Source organism: Serinus canaria, chromosome 1 (assembly GCF_022539315.1).
Source record: "Serinus canaria isolate serCan28SL12 chromosome 1, serCan2020, whole genome shotgun sequence".
Classification (NCBI taxonomy): domain Eukaryota; kingdom Metazoa; phylum Chordata; class Aves; order Passeriformes; family Fringillidae; genus Serinus; species Serinus canaria.
Window position 1 is genome coordinate 75,771,343 of NC_066313.1, and position 15,617 is coordinate 75,786,959.

At 45.4% G+C, this 15,617-nt stretch overlaps 1 protein-coding gene across 2 annotated transcripts in view; it reads left to right on the plus strand.

The window, feature by feature from the left end:
* The window catches only part of CLYBL (citramalyl-CoA lyase), a 164,936-nt gene extending 153,192 nt beyond the window's left edge, over nucleotides 1-11,744 (plus strand). The window contains exons 8-9 of one of the 2 annotated variants that reach the window (XM_030234906.2): nucleotides 11,085-11,184; nucleotides 11,315-11,744. In XM_030234906.2, the coding sequence (XP_030090766.1) occupies nucleotides 11,085-11,180 (96 nt within the window). In that variant the 3' untranslated portion in view covers nucleotides 11,181-11,184; nucleotides 11,315-11,744. The remainder of the gene's footprint in view (nucleotides 1-11,084; nucleotides 11,185-11,314) is intronic. The other variant, XM_030234907.2, reaches the window with a different exon arrangement.
* The last annotated feature ends 3,873 nt before the right edge of the window (nucleotides 11,745-15,617 follow it).

Consider the following 15,617-nt stretch of genomic DNA (forward strand, 5'->3'; position numbering starts at 1 on the left):
TTCCAGGGCTTATGAAAAATCTTAGGAATGCATTTATTTACACAGCATCAACCCAACAAAGGAATGGAAATTTCCAGCAGTGGCTCTCTTATAATGCTCTTTGTTTAGGAAAACCTACCCCAAGCCACTGTATCTTAGAGACGATGCGCCCTCGTGCTCGGCCAGCTCCAGCTCCCACCGCCTTACAGGGAGGTCTGCCCTGACTTTCTTCCCTCTCCTCGCTGTGCCATGGACCCCCGGAGGGCTTCCCAGCCAAGTGGGATCCACCCTTTCTCAATCCAGCCCGTGGTTGCTAGGAAAGTGGAACCATGTCCAAGGGATGCCTCTTGGAAGGGATGCATGGGAGCATCCCTCTGGCATGGGGCTGTATCAAACCCCATCAATCCCCAGGGATTATATTGCACCTTACAGGGCATTATATCTCAGGCTTAATGTAAGCTGGGAGCGAGGGAGCAGCCCAGGCCCCTACTCCCTTTGCCCAGGACAGACTGCTGAGTTTTGAGGTGCCACCAGCCAAGCAGGATCCCATCCCAGGGCGGCAGCAGCAGCACAGGGTACCTCTGTGTGTGCAGGGCTGCAGGACTGTCAGCCCTCCCTCCGAGAGCACAGGGCATGTGCTGTCCTTTATGCTAATGAGACAATGTGTATTCCTTTCACTGCAGACTGGGGAATTCAGGAATTTGTGATAAATTTAAGGAGCACCAGCCTTAAGAAGTCTAGGCTCAGGTGCATCTCTATGCAAAGATGAAGAGCGCCAGTGGGATTTAAGCATGGGCCATGGTTATGTTGTTTGTCTTTAAAAAGTGGCCAAATGAAATTTTAACGTCAAAAATGAGATCAAGAGAGCTCATATTAGCACTCAAAATTTCCCTATACATTTTTAGCATTTGAAAAATGCTTTATAGTGTGTTTTGTGTCATGGTTGAAGGCTTTTCTCTTAGAAAGATCCATCTGGGATGGATTTTGAACCTCTACAATAGAGCAGACGGGGCTGTATTAGCTAATTGCTTGTGCTATACTGGTTCCTACATTGGTGCAATCAGTCCTGAGGGAGTTATGCCAGGTGGGGAGAAAAGGAGACAGATTTTACTACACGGGGCTGCAAAAGCTTCTAAGCAGGGCAGAAACTCATACAAAAACATTTTCTTGCCAGCTTCTGCCCTTTCCACTCCCCAGCAGGCATTCAGTGGCCCCTAATCTATTTTCCTCCACTCATTAAAGACCTGTGTCCAAAACACAGAGGGAGAAGGACTCGGATGGCACGTTGCTATTTCCCGCTGGGAGAAGTTTCGCCATCAGCCAGGAGCAGGATGGATCTGTCCCCTTCATAGCCTTTCCACCCGGAGGTAGCCCCTGGAGGGGACAGCTGCTCCTGTCCCAGGGGACACAGGTCCTGCAGACGATGGCAGCTCTCTGGGCTCCTCCCCAGCAAGGCACTACTCGTCCATCCTTGCCGGCTCAAGGAGGTAAATGCAGGGTGAGCTGCTTTCGGAAGGGCCATGCTGTGTCGGCACTTTCCCAGTGCAGGCACTGCTTTGCTATGAGAATGGAGTGGGAAGACACCCAACACTGCAGACACCTGCCCACCATCGTGCCAAAACATGCTCTGCACCAAGCAACACACCAAGGCAACTACTCACTTCCAAAATCCCTGTTTAAAAAGCATTAACGAGTGCTCATGAGCCTCATTTCAATTTCCAAAGCAGGCTCTAACTAGAGAGGTAATGTTCTGACCAGATGGCTCATTTTAAGCCTTACTGAGGGAATTCAGAAGCCTGTACGGCCAAAATATTGTTTCAGTTAATTTAAGTAGCAGCAGTCTTGCTGCCTTTTCACTCCTCTCTGTGCTAGCCAGCTTTTTCAGGGACCTGGAGTGGCTGTTGCAAAAGCTCTGTTAGTTGAAATAGAGAATCACAGTAAAAAATGGCTATTCAATCCTATTCAGAAAATGAATCTGAAACTAAAAAAAACCACAGAATACAAAAATATGGGCAATTCCATGCTTGTTGGTAGAACAAGCCTCACTATTATTATTTTCCTCAACTCTATTGTATTTTACAGCTACCTTTCCCTTCAGTATCAAATGCTGTCTGCATGCCCTGTAGTCATTTACTTTCCAATTGCATTTTCTAGTTTATATTTAACAAATTGCTTCCGTGACTATAAACTTCAGGTTATTTCCAAATTACCAAATGAAGGTCATCTGAGGATCCTAAAGTCTTAATATCAGTTACTTTTCACTTTTCCATATAATGACCATGATGCTCACTAGGGAGGAAAAATGCATGGTTGGATAAGCTGTTTGTCCAGGAAGCTGCTTTTGTGCTATAAAATAAAGATTTGCTTGGCAGCAGCAAGTGTGCTCTCTAGGATTCTTCCGTTCCCAATACAGTATAAGGCAGAGAATGAAAACCAGTGGAGAGTATTCCTGATTTCTAGAACTTTCCTCCGCTTCTTTAGGTTTTTTTTTTCCTTCCTGCTCTAGAGGAGCACACAGGAAGGCAGCAACCACAATAAGAAGGTAACGAAAGAAAATGCAAAGACAGCAATAAAAACCCTCCTATCTGCCTTTCATTCAGGGATCTTAAAGAGATTTTTTGCTCAGGCAGAGGGAGAGACTTTGGTGGCCTGGGGAGTTTCTGGCGCTGGACCAAGCAGCATCCCCAGGCCCATCCCAGCTGAAAGGGCTGTCCCTGGTGGTTCAGGGAGCTTGGGGGATGTAAGATGGAAAAACAGCTTGTCTGGCTCACACAGCAGGGCAAAACCCTTATACGTGGGCTGGAAACAGTACTGCCAGGTGGAGAAGAAATGGAGGACCTTGTAGGTCCTTGTTCTTCATCTTTCCTGCCCCACTGTGGACTTGAAGGATCACAAAGTCCTTTCTACCTGTTGAGCTTTAGAAAGGGTTTCTTCTGTCAGAGTTCTTGCACTGCTGCTCAGGAGTTATTTGAGGCAAAAATCAATCTCTATTTCATGTGGTTGTTGCTCTTTCTTTCTTGACCTTTTGTGTCCTTCCATCTGCTCCTAGAGGCAGAAGCCTATCTCAAACAAACAGGCCTGCTTCTGGCTTTACAAACTGATTTATCCTCTGAACTCACTGACTACTTCTACTCCAGTGGAAGATTACACTGGCAAAAAGAAAAAAAAGGTAGCGATTTCTAATGTTTTCTACATATCAGCAAAAAAGCTACAGAAACTTAATGATTATGATACTTTGCAGAATTCCCTCCCTATGCACACTTCAACAGATCAGAGAACCACTGAGCATCTCCTCTTGCCAAGAAGATATCTTTGACAAACCTTTTCAGGGATCACTTCTTTTCCCCAAAGATTTTGTGTGCAAGTTTCTTTCCACCCATAATGTTGTTAAAGAGGCGAATGTGAAAAGGTCCAGAGGAGAGGCTGTGGAAATTTGTGGCCCAAAAAGCTTTGTCCATACAGCTCACTGCCTGTGAAGTCTTCAGTTTGTCATATGTGACTGCACTGTTTTTTTGGGCATTTCTGCCTAATGCAAAGACACTTAAAGAAAGCCAGAGTTATGTGCGAGCCTGCTCTGAAGGCAGGACAGGCCTGAGCAGAGAAGAGGGAGAGGCATTATCTTGTCACAGTCTGGAACATACTCTCAGTTGACCCAGATTTCACTGAACACCTCCTAGCAGCTCACTAACCTTTGGAAGTTCATTATGAGAAGGTAGAATCATGACCCAGCTCTTTATGACAGCTCTTTGGCTACAACTTGCAGAAGAAAAAAAATTAATTAAACCTGCATTCAGCACCATCACAGCTGTTAGCTCTTGACTTCCCCAAAAATATGGTCTCAACCTTCTGTTTCAAGAGAAATCATTCCTTTGTACTGAGGATAATCACTCCTCCCCCAGGCACAGACCCAATGCCATTTGCTGTGACCAGGCTCCTCTTCTCCTTTGTTCATTACCTGTAAGCAAATCCAAGCGTTCTTTTTAAGCCCCAAAGCAAAGACTTCCAAATTTCCTCTGCAGGGAGTCACTTAAACAACGTGTGTTTTCATTAATCCCAGGGGAATTATCTTCATGAATGCCATGCTTTTTAGAGGGAGCCTTTGCCATCCACCTGCTCCTTTCCCTCCTCAGAAGACCAAATCTGCCCTGCTTGCAGAACACAAAACTCTTATTGCCTTATAACAGCTCATATTATACAGGATTAGAGGCTATGTTCTCAGACCCAAGCAGATTTTAGCACATTTATTCTTTGCATCTTTGGTGCCTCCAAAGAGTCATAACAAGACCTTTGGGTTTCAGAAGTGTGCGAACTACCATGGGAAGAACTTCTGCCTCTCAGATAACTGTGGATCAAAGGTTTCTTGTGTCTGTGGACTTGAGGCCGTTTGTCTGTATGGGTTAGGAGGTACACAAGGTTTGCCCTGGCCCACTGGCATCACCCCTTCTGCTCATTTCCATTAAGCCTGGCATCTGCCCACGAGTGCCGACACAGGTCACCGGGCTGGGAGGGCACTTACATAATTGCATTTTACACAAAGGCTGTATTCAAACCAGCCTCTGGCCCGTGTTGCCAGAGCAGTGTGGGAGCTCTGTTGGACTCACGACATCTCCTAATGATGAAGGGGGTGGAGGAGAGAAGGGTGGCTGGCTTGTTGGTTCCCTTATGCCCATTTCCCCCACGTCCTGGGTGTACATCCCCTCCAAAGGCAGCCCAGTAGGACAAGGGGATAACCAGACTGCCACACACTCTGCAGGGATGTGGTCTGCAAAGGAAAGTATTGCAAAAGTGTTGAGAAAACTATTTGGAAAAAGCCCAGTGCCCCAGCCCCCAGTGGGGCACTATTTCTAACTGTGTGACAGCAGAGTTCAGTCCCAGGACCTCCCCTCACTTGTGAGACTGTCATACAGTCAGTAGTCCCCTGAGTAGTGGAAGAGGGGTTTGGGGCAATTTCAGAAGCATCACATAATCCCTATTTTAGACCCATACTTAATTCAAAATTCAACAGCAGGTGATTTCTTGTCCATATTGCAGTTTCCTGGCACATCATTATCTTGTCTTGCTTTTTCTTTTTTTTCCACTGGCTTAACTACCCAGAGTTTCCCCCATGCCAAAGCCTTACCTAATCCCAGGACCCCCTAGCACCTTCAAGCCTGCCATCTAAGTACCCTGACTAGATTCCCAGAGAAAGCTGCCTTTGAAAGAGTCAGCTGTCTCTACACAGTGACCTGGGTCAGCCCAGGTATGGACACACACAACAAATCAACCTAGCACTATTAGTTACATTCTTTCATCTGATGCAGGACAATTGGGTTTTTCTTTCTGCAGTGGACAAGCCACGATCCTAATGTAACCTATAAAAATATCTTTGAGAAAATCCTGGCAGCTGTCACATGGGAGTTAAAGTTATTGGCTACATGTATGATGAGATCAAGACATCAAATCAAAGGTTTATCAGCAAAGGCTGGACAATGATTGAGTGGAACCACAGCAGTGGTTCCAAAAAGAGAGCACAGAGACGTTAAAACCAATGCTTGTGCTTGGAGTCCCATCTGCCAACAGACAGGGAGCCAGCTGACATTTTGAAATTTACAAGAGTTATTTGGTACTTCAAAATTTACATTCTTTCTTATTTTCATAGATATTTTGCATACAATCTTCATATTCAGTACCAATGCAGGTGATTAATAGATTACAGCGGTCTAGGAACTGAGGGTCTGCAGTAACCCTCTTGGTGAGCTCATTGCAGTCATTGGGATGGATGTGGTTAGAGGCACAGGTAACCACAGATAGAGCAAATGCTGAGGAAAAGGCTGCAAGCATTGGCACATGCAGGAGTACATCTAATTCTTCTGTATTGCCAGCCAAAGGGGACTAGCTCGTCTCATCACTGTCCCACATGTCCCAGAACAATTATTGTTTGACTTTAATTAACTCAAGTACTTCCATACACAACTCAGAGATAATTGTGTCACATTAGTTAGAGATGCTTTGAATGTTCTGTATCATGATAGTTTTACCCTGCTTATTTCTCTCCTTAATCCAGCAGTACATAAAGAAATAAAATACAGTGAGAGTAAAACCCTGTGTAATATTGTGTATCATATAAAAAGGTTTTGGTACAGATGAAGAAGTATAAAACTTTACATTCCCTGATCTTATGGAAAAACATAAGGGTACCTTGCCATCCTGTCCATCCCCTGTGTAGTCAAAGTCAACACAGTTCCACGTTTAACACAATTCCATTATACCCATGGTGAACACTAGCACCTGTATCATTTCTTCTCCTCTCCTTGTTCCACCAGAGAATACTGATCCCCACACAACACTGAAATAATGGACCCTGAATCCTGTCCATTTAACTTCTATGATGGTAAAAACCAGCATTACTCTGGTTGTGAAGTGGTCTTACAGATTTTCCAAGCTCTTATCTTCTCCCAAAAGTTTCACAAGGTAAATATTCCCGAATACAGGAGAGACACACACAAAAAGAGGAGGCCTTCATGTTCTAGGAAACACTGCATTTATGTGTTCATCTTTTGCCATGGCAAATGACAGACCAATGTTGAGACTCTTTCTGTGACTTGTTACATGTCATTTATTATAAATAAAGGAGATCTTTAAGGACGACATATAGATGACAAGATGAGATATAGATAACAAGAGCCTCTTCAAGATTCATGGCAGCATGCAGCCAGGGTTGTATTCTAAGTTGTCAAAGAAGAGCCCCCAATTACATGTTGAACTTTGCTAGGTCTGAGCTGTGCTCGAGTGGCTGCATTTATCTAAAAGGAAATTCATATGATACAAACATAAAATCTGCCAGACTTGTGTGCTACAAAGTTTGGTTCTGCATCTCTTCAGTGTCTCCACAATCACTTGGAAATTTGTTGCATTTGTTATTTTTATTGCACAACTGATTTGCCCTCCTTTATCATGAGCCTGTATCTTCATGTCCTGACCTGTGAAAATGACTGTTCTCCGTCAGCTATGCCTTATGGCTTCTCTTGCCTGTAGGCTGGATCCTTGCATCACTTGGAGCTGACCATTGTCAATTTCCATTTTTCCAAGACTATCATTTGTCATTACCTCTGAGAGGAAAAAAAAGAAAAAAAACAACACCACCACCAACAAAAAGCCACTACCAGCTGTCTGTAATTTTAATTCACTTGCAGTTGTTTTCTATATTTGCTAAATCTTCTTTTTCTCATCCTTACAGCACTTTAGGATATACTGACATTTGAAGTAGAACTGTTAAGGCCTTTCTCAGCCTGGCCTGCATCTTGCATAAATTGCTGTTATTTTTCAAAAATTTTACAACTGTCCTAATAGAGCATTAAATGTCACTGTGAATAATACTTCATGCCAAAAGGAAAAACCTTGAGTCTTTCCTTGCTTGTCACTCAGTTGGGAAAGACTTTTAGGCAGTCTGAATGATGACCCAAACAGGGAACGCTGCCCATTCATTTTCTTCCTTGATTCCTCCTTGGTAGTCTGCCTTGCCAGAGCTGTAGAGCCATCAGGCTGAGGGAGCACAGACATTTTGTATTTACAAACCCTTCTGCTGTGTTGTGCTGCCTTCACAGCTGTGCAGTGTGGACCAGCCAAAGTGTCCTTACAGCTCCCATACACTGCAGACCAAAGTCACCCTATTTCTTGTAGGGCTTTGCCTTCTGCACGTTCTCTGCATGAAGGATGGCACTGAATAGTCACAGCAGAATCTGTGCTGTGTCACTTTAAACAGAGGCACACAAATCTGGTTTTGGCTCACAGATCTGCCCATTCCTCAGTAGGGCTGCACTTCCAGACACAGTTGTCCTCCATTCCCCCCTTCTCATCCCAGCTGAGTTATTTTCATCCAGGTATTGTCACCCCGAAGCTGTGCCCACCATCTGCAGCTCTGCCTCCTGCATGCTCCTCCTCCCCACTTCTCCATCAGCCTCTACCTGGAGGGCCTGTCTCTTCCCAAGGCTCCCTCTGAATGATTTATATGATTGCATGGTGAGCAAGAACCAAATGCGATGGATGTAAATCCCAGCCTTGCTTTACCCACCTGCCATTGTTCCTGTTCATGCTGCAAGCTTCCTCAAGAGCAGGCCCTTGGTCCCATAGCAGAACTACTGGAAATCTAAGTACAGACTGGAAGTGTGAGAATGTGGAGAAAATTAGCCAAAACCAAAATTTAGATCTATGGCTAAATTAATCCCCAGATTAAGGCTATCAAAGCAAATGGTGTTTATAGAAAGTCTTGTTTTCTTTATATTCATGTGAGAGAAAATCAAAAGAATGCTAGAGGCAAATTTCGTCTAGCAGAATTGGAAAAGAGAGCATGGGGACAAAGCTGTAATTACTGGTATTTCCTATCTGTTGAAACCTGTGGGTGCAAAGAGAGTCAGTGAATAGGGTATATTCAATGGCATTAAAATTAGTTTCTTTTTCTGGACTTTAGCTCAACACTGCAAATTAGCAGGGGGAAAATAAGCCTCAGAGTGAACAGGCAAAGAAGCCAACTTCATGTTACCCTTTGCTGTTCGGGAAAAAAAAAAGGCATTTTTTTCCTTCAAGAATTCAAATTCCTAGCAACCCGCAGTACAGCTGCACACTGACAAGCAGGAACTGTACTGTGTTTCTCACGTGGCTCAGTGTTTGTGTGTCCATATACACACCATTATCCTATTCTCCTTTTAAACATATTACTTTAATGAAGAGAGGACAAGCATGGTGTTTAATTAACTCTTGCTTTATAAAGAAGACATTCTGACCCAGATTCATCATGGTACAGCTTAGGTACCTGCAGGGGAATCTGACTTTAGATCTTTCTGTATCCAGTCAGTGGAAGGGTTGAGACCTTCCCAGCCATGGTTTGGACCACCAGAGATCAGAACTGACAATGCAAGGCACCCATCTCATTCTGCAAACCATTGCAGGTACTTAGGATAGCTGCACTCCTAAGTCAGCCTTTCACAGAACTAGGAAGGATTATTTGAGGCTTCAACATATTTCTACTTATGACTGTCATCTCACATGCAAATTTCTTCTATAAGCAATAGCTGTTACTGAATTAGCTTTACTCTATTTTGTTACTGAATTAGCTGTTACTGAATGCCTACAGGAAAAAAAGGACAAGTAAATGATGTTTTCCTTACAGTTAAAAAAATGTACCTTGCAGTTTGTGATCACTGCACAGACCTGAATTATTTCAAATAAGTCCTATGTCACAAAATGTTTACTTAGTTCCTAATTTTTTTCACAACAGTTAATATATTTAATAGTTTGAGACTGCCTTTCTTTAAAGTTTTAAAAGTATAATTGGAAACTCCAGAGATGTAACTATAATTAGAAGTGGTATATTATTAATAGCAGTAATAATAATTATATTGATGTGAGTGTTGGGGTACAGTAGGATTGATTGATTGCTCAGTACACAAAAAATTCAACTTGAAGCACCAACCTTAGAGTATCTGTCAGTACTATTCTCCAAACCTACCTGAAATACTGCAAATTATAGTAGGAAAATCTACTTTGAATAAAATAATGTTTTTTACTGTTCTGTTTTCAATGGCTTTAATGCAGCCTGCTCTTACATGCAAGAATATCGATTTGTGTTAGATTACTATTTAAGGTGGATTTTTGTCTTAATTATTCCAGAACATGATTTAGTATTGAATTAATACTGCTTCAGTTTAGCTAGATATGCCACTGGAGAGACACATTTCCTAAATATTTTTGTAAATGGGTTATATTTTCACTTTACTTGCTTTACTTGGAGTCCTCTATTTAATAATTACCAAGCCTCAAATGAAAACCAGAAAAAGGTTTGTTCTCCTATGCATTTCACTCACTGCTCGTGCACAGACACGTGTGCTGCTATGGACTGTGCCTTGCTCTTGGTTAGCCTTGCTCACTGTCAAACCCAAGGCCAGCCTGTGATCCCATGTGGATTGCAGCAGGACATTAAAAGGGTGTGCAGTGCTTCTCAGAGCCACCCTATGCACTGCTGGGGCTCAGCTCTGAGTTCTTCAGAGAAGGGATTGCACCTTTGCACTTGGATTTTTGCGTTTGTAGTTTGGGTTTTTTTCTATATATGTGTCAAACTACTGTTAGAATTGCAAATAAGATTTTTTTTTTGTCTGTTGAACTTCAGCATGTCTTAATGCAGTGTTTTTATCTTCCAAATCCTACCTCAGAGACTCGTGGAGATTAAAGTATCTAAGGACCAAGTCAGGTTTGGCACTATTTAAAGCATATGTCTTCTGTTTAAAATTTAACTATGATTCATAGTTAATTGTTTTAAACTTGTCACCATGGTACCAACAAAAAATTCTTAGGAATACAGAGTGACTTTTGACACCTATCCTGACTCTCAGATTGGCACCGCTGAGGCACACAGAGTAGCTCTGCATCCATTTGGGTAAATTCCCCAAATGTGGTGCTCAGGTGGGTTTTACCTTGGCTCCAGAAGAGATTTGGGCAATATTATTGTGCCACCCACTTGGTTCTTTCAGCTTTCATCCCAGTCCCTGGCTCTCAGCACAGGCCCAGCCTATCTTTAGCCCTGCAGACTTAACGGAGGGGTACAGCAGCAGCAGCACAATCCCAGCAAACCCCCGAGTCAAGAAAACTTCCCTCCACCTCCACAAACACCCATTGCTGTTTGCTGACAAAGGAAACTTCTGGCTTTGCCCTCTGTCTGCAGGCAGTTTCCCTGCTGCCCTGTGGCACAGCCCTGGACGGATGCTGGATGGTGATGCCAGAGGTGGGGAGCAGAGCTGCCCCCAAGGTGTGGTGTCTGCCAGCCCCTCCCCAGCTGGCACACACGGCCTCACTGCTCTTGGCCCTCAGTGTCTGCCAGCTACAGAGGCTGAAATGGGCCAGCTGCACCCTGGGCTTCTCTTTTCTCTCTCTTTTTACCTCCCCTTTGGAGAGCTTGTTGCCCTTCTTTCTTTAAATGCACTTGCCCTGTCTCGATGAGTTTGCCTCCTAAAACTTCTTCAGGATTCCTGAGGGAGATGATGTTTCTTGGCAAGCAGATGTGTTTGTAAAGAGTGAGACACACCAACTACAATTTCCAAAGGTGTCTCAGGAAGTTCATATTCTCTCTTTTCCAGGGAGCTTTTACTTTCCGCGGGAGCATGATCGACATGCCATTACTGAAGCAGGCACAGAACATTGTTACACTTGCCACAGCCATCAAGAAAAAATGAGCTGGTAAATGAAGCTCTCGCCATGGGGCCCCAGTAGCTGTTTTAAAAGATGACTATAATACTTTGGGGGGAGGGAAGGGGGGTGTAAAATTAAAGACGTCAGGCTTAAACAGAAATTCATTTCCATTTTGCAGATCTGTCATAGTTTGCATGCTGGAATTGCTAATTACTTAAACTATTCCCAACCCAAACCACTGCTCACTCCTGCATGGTGCATGGTCTACTCATAGCCTGCAATGAAGTTACATCATCAAATCTGTGACATCACAGTAATTACTGCAAATGTGGGAGTATGACTTCACTGAAGGAGAAAGGCAAAACGTGAGCCCTGAGCTCTGTTAAAAGAGCAGATGGAAACTAATTCAATTGTTTCTATTTCTTTCTGTGCTTCTTCCTGCTCTGATGCAGAACTTCTGGCAGAAAGGAGAAATCCTCGAATAATTACGTACCAGTTGAAATAGCTGTGATGAAAATCTTTACCCTGTGTGAGCTTTGCCTTCCCCCCACACTGCCCTTCTGTAAATGTGCAACAGCCATTAAAAATAATGCTCCAACAATGCAGGACTCTTGACTTTCTTCTCTTTTTTTAAAGCAGTCTCTATTCAGAGAGTTTCCTCCAGGAAGCGTCCAGCCCGGGAAGGGTTGGACGGCAATAAACTTGTAGTTTTTGGAGACACAATGCAGCAGAACTTGTGCATATGGTCTCGAGTCAGATTTACATCACATTAGGGATACGGCTACAGATCATGTGGGCTGTGTGGTTAACGGGCTTAGTAAAGCTGTTTTGAAGAGGTTAACCCAGCTTGTAGTAAGGGTAAATAAACATAACAACCAGGCATTGTCCTCTATTCAGCATGTACTCTTATATGGAGGGCTAAAGGGTATTGAAGCTGCAGAGGATCAACTTGTGGTTGCCAGAGGACTCCAATGAAGTTTGAAACACCAACAATCAGAGATTTTGTTTCTGTTCCTCATTAAATCATGAGCTTTTGTGCTCAGACTATGAACGACTGTTCTTTAAGAAATTAACAGAATGGGAAGTTTTAAACTATGCACCAACCTTTTCATGACCTACACAGCAGCAATGCTGCTGCACTCAGACAAACACCGCGGGGAAGGCTGTTCTGTTTATTTAAAATTGTAAATAGAAAACAGTTGTTTTTTAGTTTCATTTCTCACCGCCTCCATGGCCATTTCACGTATGGAACCACAGTGCCTTATTCCCCCCCGTTTCCCAGCTTAGTGTGTTTCCCCTCCGTCACCGAGCAGCGATTTCACTTCTTTGGGGTTATTCTTGGTTTAATTAAGGGGAGAGGAAAAGGGGGGAGGAAGAACCCCACCATCCGGCCCGCGTGGAAGCCGCGAGGGAAGGGAGCGCGGGGGCGGCGGGAGCGCCTCTCCGCGGCTCCCCCGGGAACGGCGGGGACGCGGCGGGGCCCGGCCCGGGGAGCGGGAGAGCGGCTCAGCTCCGTCCTTGTCCACCGGGGCTGCCCCGGGAGCGCGGGGCGGGCGGGGCCGGCGGCAGAGCCCCCCGCGGCCCCTGCGCGGAGTTCGGGGATGAGCAGCCAGGGCCGACCCCCCTCTCTCCCCCTCCGCCAGCCGGGTCCCGTCCGAGGCTCTGCGCCGGGGGATCCCTTACAGCGCGGGGACCTCCGGGCTAATCTGATTAATTAAAGACTACCTGCTTATATTGCAGCTCCCCCTCATCCCCGCGCGTTTCAGGACACCCTCCGTTATTAATTCCAGGCTGACTAAATTATGGGCAGCACTATTAAAACATTATCAGAACTAATGAGAAACAATTACTTAGGAGATGAGCTGGGACGAGCCGTAGCCGGGCACGCGTGTCGCTCTCCCCGCAGATTGCGTTAATAAATCATCAGGTGCACGGCAAGGCGGCGGCGGGGCCTGGCGCGGGGCACGGAGAATAAGATATATGAGATAAGGGTTGTTTGGGGTTGTTTTTTTTTGTTGTTGTTTGTTGTAAGTTGGAGTGGGTTTTTTTCCTTTTTTTGGCATAAGTTTTACATTTATCTCAATGGGACGCGTGTGGTGGAGATGGTTTTATTCCCTCAATACCGCGCAGGAAGAGGGAGCGGGAGGGAGGGAGAAGTAGGATGAGGGCTATTTCAAAAACTAATGTCTTCATTGTTTTACCGAAGTCTGAATGGCCGGGCGTGAGCAGCCCGCGGGAGCTGCGCGGCCGCGGAAGGCAGCGCGGGGGGCGGCGGGGGCGCCCCCGGGCCCGCACCCGCGGCTCGCCCGCGCTCGGCGCCTCCTCCCCCTGGGCGAACAGAAGGGATGGGAATACACTCTCCGAGGTGTTTACGCGCCCCCTCCCTCCTCCGCAGCTGACTGCTGAAGGAACTTCGTGACCCGTACGCGGAGAAATCGAATATGCAAATATAGTGAGGGATATATTCCGATTTTTCCTTAAATTTCCCTGACACCCACCCCTCCAGCGGAAAATCCCGCTTTCTTTTAACAGCCTTAACGATTTTTGCTTTATCAAAAATAAAATCCGATTTATTTGGCTTTTCCGTTTACTTTCCGAAGCTTTCCGTGATTTTCCGGCTTTATTCTTCTCCTCTTTCTTTCTTTTTCTTTCTCTCTTTTTCTTTCCCGCCTGGTGCTAGGCAAGCAATTGATGAAACAAAACAGATTATAAGATTAGCAGCAGATTTTGTGCATATTAATGATAGGGAAGGGCACCGAATGGGTTTGTAATTGCAGATCTTGCGCTTGGGATTGGGAACTGTAGCTCTGCTACAGCAAAGACCCCCCTGTGAGGTTTTCACATTGGAACTTAGGGGAAAAGTGAAAAAGTAATTACCAGAGCACAACACTGAAATGTTAAAGCACTTATTCTTTCTTTCAGCTTTCTGTTTTAAAGGGGGAAAACGGGCGAAATGGAAAATAAATTGCTTTCAAATAAGTAGGTTAGCACCTGAATGCTGGTGCGCATTTTCCCGGCTCTTTTTTTTTTTTTTCCCTGCTTTTTTTTTTTTTTTTTTTTTTTTTTTTTTTTTCCCGAATTCTAGCAATTATTTAGCCGGGCATTGCCGACCATCCAAGCAGCAGAAAAGGGGGAAGGGAGGGCAGGGAAACCTCGGGAACACAGGGGTACTGCGCCTGTGAGGTTTGAAGCAAATATCTCCAGGAAAACTCTTCAAAGCTGCGGTTGGAAATTTAGTGGGATTTTTCTGGGGTGTTGTTTTGAGGTTTTTTTTTTTTCTTTTGCTTGGTTTTGGTTTGGCTGGAGTTTGTTTGGTTTTTTTATTTTGGAATCGGGACTTAAAAGGAAAAAGATTGTTTTGGTTTTCTCTTCGACACGAACATCAAACGGTATTTTAGCAAGGGATGCATTTCACAACCACAAATCCCTTACAGGAACGGCGTATTCCTCGCAATATCGACAAGTAGCCTGACACTGAATTTTAACTCTTATTAAGTGTTTCTCTCCTTGTTTCTTAAGCTGCTTCAGCCCCTCTGAGCTTACTCTTCCTAAACTCCGGATTTTTGCCTTTCAACCCCAGCGCTCCTTCACTGACTTTTCTAATCCTTCTCTCCCGTGATTAACTGCCAGAGATGGTTTAGCTTTAATGGCACCTACTCCCGCTCATTGTTTTAATTCTGTTTTCAACGGAAAATCAATGTATCTGGTAGAAATTAGGCTTTGAAAACTTTTTTTACGAGCCCATAAAACGGAGAATCTGCTCCTCGGGCAGTAATTCCTGATTTTCAATTGGGGGGCGGTCGGGGGGGAAACCAACTCTTTGACTGCAGTTCATCCATCCCATCCCTCCAACCCCTCTCTCCCACTTTCACCTCCCTCGGGTTCAGAGCATGGCAAAGTCCCGAGGCAGGGCTAGTTTATAACAACTGTTATAAAGATTAAAAAGTGGGAAGAAGGGAATGAAAGCTGGTGCGGACATGTCCACGATCTTCTATTTTTCCGCATGGCTGCGGCTGGGCAGTGCGCACTCCGCGGAGGGGAGCCGGGGGGAGCAGAGCCCGGCGGGACAGGGGGGATCACTGCCGGCGGCTTTGGGGTGCTGGCACTTGCACGAGGTGCCCCGCAGATGGGAGGGGTGTCCTGCCCACCCAGAGCTGAGAAGCGGTGCCCGGGCGGCAGCAGGAAACTCCCGGAGCGCTCCGCCCTGCCGAGGGACAGCCAGGCTGCGGCCGCAGGACCGAGCGTGGGATGGACACACGGACGGACGGACGGACGGATGGCAGCCCGTGGCCCCTCAGGGACCGGAACTGTCCCATGACTTCCTGGGCTGCTGCCAGGAGCCCTGGACACAGAGGAGAAAGGGAAGGGGAAGGAAGGCAGAAGGAGCAAGAGGTGATTTAATCACATTCATTACTCTGCCACAAAAACGGTCTCCTCCAGCCACCCTCAGACCCACAGCATCCTTTCAGTGGGGACCAGGG